Source organism: Kogia breviceps, chromosome 2 (assembly GCF_026419965.1).
Source record: "Kogia breviceps isolate mKogBre1 chromosome 2, mKogBre1 haplotype 1, whole genome shotgun sequence".
Classification (NCBI taxonomy): Eukaryota; Metazoa; Chordata; class Mammalia; order Artiodactyla; family Physeteridae; genus Kogia; species Kogia breviceps.
In genome coordinates, this window is record NC_081311.1 from 392,234 (window position 1) to 395,924 (window position 3,691).

Sequence of the window (3,691 nt, forward strand, 5' to 3'; positions counted from 1 at the left end):
GGGCGCTGCAGAGTCAGTGTTTAATGTTTCAGTTTGGGAATATGAAGTTCTGGAGCTGACAGTGGTGACGGCTGCACAAAAAATGTGAACATACCTAATGCCACTGAGCTGCACCCTTGAAATGGGTCAGATGGTAAACTTAACGTTACGTGTATTTTACCACAATAAAATAAAAAGTGTGAATCTGCTGGCCAAGGGGCCACTGATGAGACGAGAAGGGCACTGACCTGAGGACTGGTCCTAGGAGACCCTGCTGGGTCGTTGCCCTGCACTTGGGGTCTGGCACCGGGAAAGATGTTCTCATGGCCGGGACACCATCCCACTGGGGTGTGTCCAGCGCACAGGTGCAGAGCCAAACCCAAGATGCCTGGCTTAAGACACACGTGTCACAGAGCGGGACAGGGACACACCTCACCCCACAGGCCCACGAGAGAGCCACAGCCAAAGGGAGTCACGGCAGGGCCAGAAGAAGGGATTTGAGAATTTCCACGCATCAGGAACGGCTGAAGTTTAAAACTAAAGCCACTAGCCAAGGAGCTGGGGTGAGACAGGCTCTCTCCCCTCACCAGGCAGGAAGACGTTAGCGATGCCGGGGGAAGGGGTGTTCAGAGTCATTACCGCAACATAGGGCCCCAAGGAGAAAGCCATGGGATGTGGCGTCCGGGGCCCCAGGCAATGTGGGCAGTAAGGCAGATGGGTTCTCCTTGGTGCCCCCAAATATCTCAGACTCAGAGACTTACACGGATTTCAAGCCCCGGAACAGCCTTTCTCCAGAGCAGAGGGTCCTGGCTGACATCGTCCCCACCCCTGGGGGATTGACGTATTTGCTGGGATGTGTCCCAAGGCTGTCTCTGACTGACCCCCCCAGCCCACGGCTCTTGCCTTCCGGGGGCGTGTGGGGGTAGGGAGGGGTGTTTACAAGCTCGAGTCAGCCCACCCCAGGTTTTTGGTGGCTTCCGGACTCACAGGGACCAGGGCACAAACAGCCTCGTGGAGCAGAGGCCAGTGTGTCTTAAATGAAGATTTGGGATTTTCACACGGAGCCCCCAGGCCCGGCCATCAGTACGCGGCTGAAGGACAAGCACACCCTTGGTCTGCCCAGGGTCCCTGCGGGCAGAGGGCCCAGCTGGGGCTTCCCGGAAGACGGCTCCAGGAAAGGGCTGGGGGAGGGGCTGGTGCCACTGCCGGCCCAGAGGGCCAGGACCTTAGGGCCCGTGGGGACACCCTTCCCTCTTTTACCTTTGTGGCCTAGAGCAATCGCTTAAGTCTCTGAATGAGCCCCTAGTCGCTGAGAAGCTGCCCCGCATTCAGCCGGAGCCTGCATTGTTATGCTGGCCAGCTCCTCGGGCTACTTCCTCCTTCCCGCCCGGCTGTGAGCACCTCCGGCCCCGCCCTGTCCCCACTGCGTCTGATCCTCCGGCCCGGGGTGGGGCCCTCAGTTACTATTTGGAAAATGCTCCTGGGGCGATTTTGATAAAGTCCTCTTGAAACTGCAGGGACCCTGGCCTCAGCCAAGGTCGAAGATCTCAGACCCCCAGCCGCCCCCGGCCCAGTCACCTCCTTGGGGACAAAAGGAGCACCTTCCCTGGGCGCGCGTTAGCTCTCCTGCCCCCCCCGCCCCCCCCTGCCCCCGCACCTCTTTCCCTGACCCAACTCAGCCAAGAGCCTCAGACTCTTCCCTGGGCGGCAGGCGGTGGGCGCTGGAGACTGATCACACCTCCCCCCACCGGCTCCGCTGAGCCAGGCCGTCGCCATTTCCCTGGACCCTCCCTCCTCCTCCTCCCTGCTCGGCCGGGCTCACCCACCATGGCTGGTCTGCCTGCTGGGAAGTCCCGGGGGCAGGGTCAGGAGATCTGGAGAAGCTGGCGTGCAGCGAGGGCCCCGACCTCGGGTTCCACGTGCCCACAGCCCCTGCCCCGCCGGAGACTGGCCTGCCAGGGCAGGTAGGACCGGGCAGCATCCCAACGGGGCCTCAGCCCACCCCAGCCCTCCTGGCCCCTCCCCGGGATCCCGAGGCCATTTTAACCTCGCCCTGAGCTCCAGCCCTTTGCTCCTACCCAGTGCGGGGCCCGCACACACTCACAAAATGAAGTCGGAAAAAGCAACCTTTTTATTTAACCCATACCTAGATTAGGGGTGGGGGAGGGCCGCAGGAGGGGTCAGGGCCGAGGGGCGGCCCTGCAGAGAGGACTGCGGCGGTCGGGCCTCACTGGCGCGGGTCGGCCAGGACGCCTCGCTCGGCGGCGGCGCTGCCCAGGATGAAGCCCACGGCCAGGGACACGGTCTGGTCGAAGGAGCCGCGCAGCTGCTCCACGTGCTGGTTCAGGGTCAGCAGCTGGTCACGCAGCGGGCCCAGGATGGACACGATGTCGCCCAGGTGCCCCAGGGTCTGCAGAAGGGCGGCGTTCAGCGACGGCGGCGCGGACTGCGGGGGCACGTGGTCCTCCGGGCGACCAGGCGGCGAGTCGGGATCTTCCCGGGTGGGGCCGGGGGACGACGGCGGCGGCGGCGAGCCGGGGGCGCGGAAGGGCTCGGGGTCCTCGGGGCGGCCGGGCGCGGGGGGCACTGTGGAAACGGCCGTCGGGGAGCCGGGGGCGCGGGGCGCGTCCGCACACTTGGGCGGGGACGGGCTGAATCTGAGCGTCCAGGCGGGGTCCGCGTCGGCGTCTCGGGTGGCGGGCAGCGGTGGGGCGCCTGGAACGCAGAGCGGGTGGTCGCGTGAGGCGCGCCCGCCCCTCCCCCCGGCCCGCAGCCCACTTCCCCCGGCCCGAGGCGCCCCGCCCCTCCCCCACCCCAGCCCACCTACCCGGCTCAGCGGGCGCGGCGGGGGCTGGCCGGCGGCCACGCGGGGGTCGCCCGGGCCCGGGGGAGCGGCGGCGGCTGCGTCTGCGCCCGCTGTCGCCCAGCAGCCCCATGAGCTGGCGGATCTGCGCGTCGAAGGGCCCGGGCGGCTGACCGTGCGCGTCGCGGACCTTGTCCTTGAGGAACTTGTAGCGGCGGCGGCACTGTGCGGGCGTGCGCCGCACCTGCTGGCGGGCCAGCGCGGCCGACACGCGGCGGTAGGTGGGCAGCGCCTGGCGGCGGTCTAGCAGCAGCGCTCGCCACACGGTCGGCTGCAGCAGCGTGCCTAGCAGCAGCTCCGTCTCGCGCGCGCTCCAGGGCGTACGCTGCGCCGAGCCCGGGGATACGGGCGACCCGGGGGATGCGGGCGACCCGGGGGGCGCGGGCGCCGCCAGCGCGCCGGGCGAGGCGGGCCTCCCGGGCGGGGTCCCGGGGACGCCCCCCGCCAGCCGCGGCTCGGAGTCCGGGCTGGCGGGTGACGGCGGCGCGGGCAGCGCGGGCGGGGGCGGCCGCCGGGGCCGGAGCAGCATCCCGGGGCCGGCGGGCGCGCGGGGGTCGGGGCCGAGGCCCGGGAGAAGCCGCCCACACACGCTCGGTGGGCCCTGCGCGTCCGCCCTCGGTCGGAGAGGGCGCCGGAGCCCAGCCGGGTCTTGGCGGCCCTCCCACCGCTCCGCCCCTCCCCGCCCCGCCTCTGCGCGCCAAGTTCAACTTGGCTGCTCCGGCGCCTGGGTCTCCCGGCCAGTCTTTGGGCCACTAGGCCCTGAGCGCCTGGAGCAAGGTTCTGCCCCCGCCCGACCAGCAGGGAAGAACCCTCCCAACCGCCTTTTGTACGTCTTAAACTGCGCAGTTG

General features: G+C 68.4%; 1 protein-coding gene across 1 annotated transcript; it reads right to left on the reverse strand.

The window, feature by feature from the left end:
* Positions 1-2,145: 2,145 nt before the first annotated feature.
* UTF1 (undifferentiated embryonic cell transcription factor 1) lies at positions 2,146-3,371 on the reverse strand. Its single transcript, XM_059054814.2, has 2 exons — positions 2,807-3,371; positions 2,146-2,694 (listed from the first exon to the last, which is right to left on the reverse strand). Exons 1-2 carry the CDS (start codon positions 3,369-3,371, stop codon positions 2,207-2,209), a joined length of 1,053 nt encoding a protein of 350 aa, XP_058910797.1. The 3' UTR covers positions 2,146-2,206.
* Positions 3,372-3,691: the final 320 nt, after the last annotated feature.

Excerpts from the sequence above, each read along its gene's own strand:
- UTF1 (XM_059054814.2), bottom strand. The coding sequence starts at position 3,371 with ATGCTGCTCCGGCCCCGGCGGCCGCCCCCGCCCGCGCTGCCCGCGCCG. Across the intron at positions 2,695-2,806 it reads CGCCGCGCCCGCTGAGCCGG|GCGCCCCACCGCTGCCCGCC; the intron begins GTAGGTGGGCTG and ends TCTGCGTTCCAG.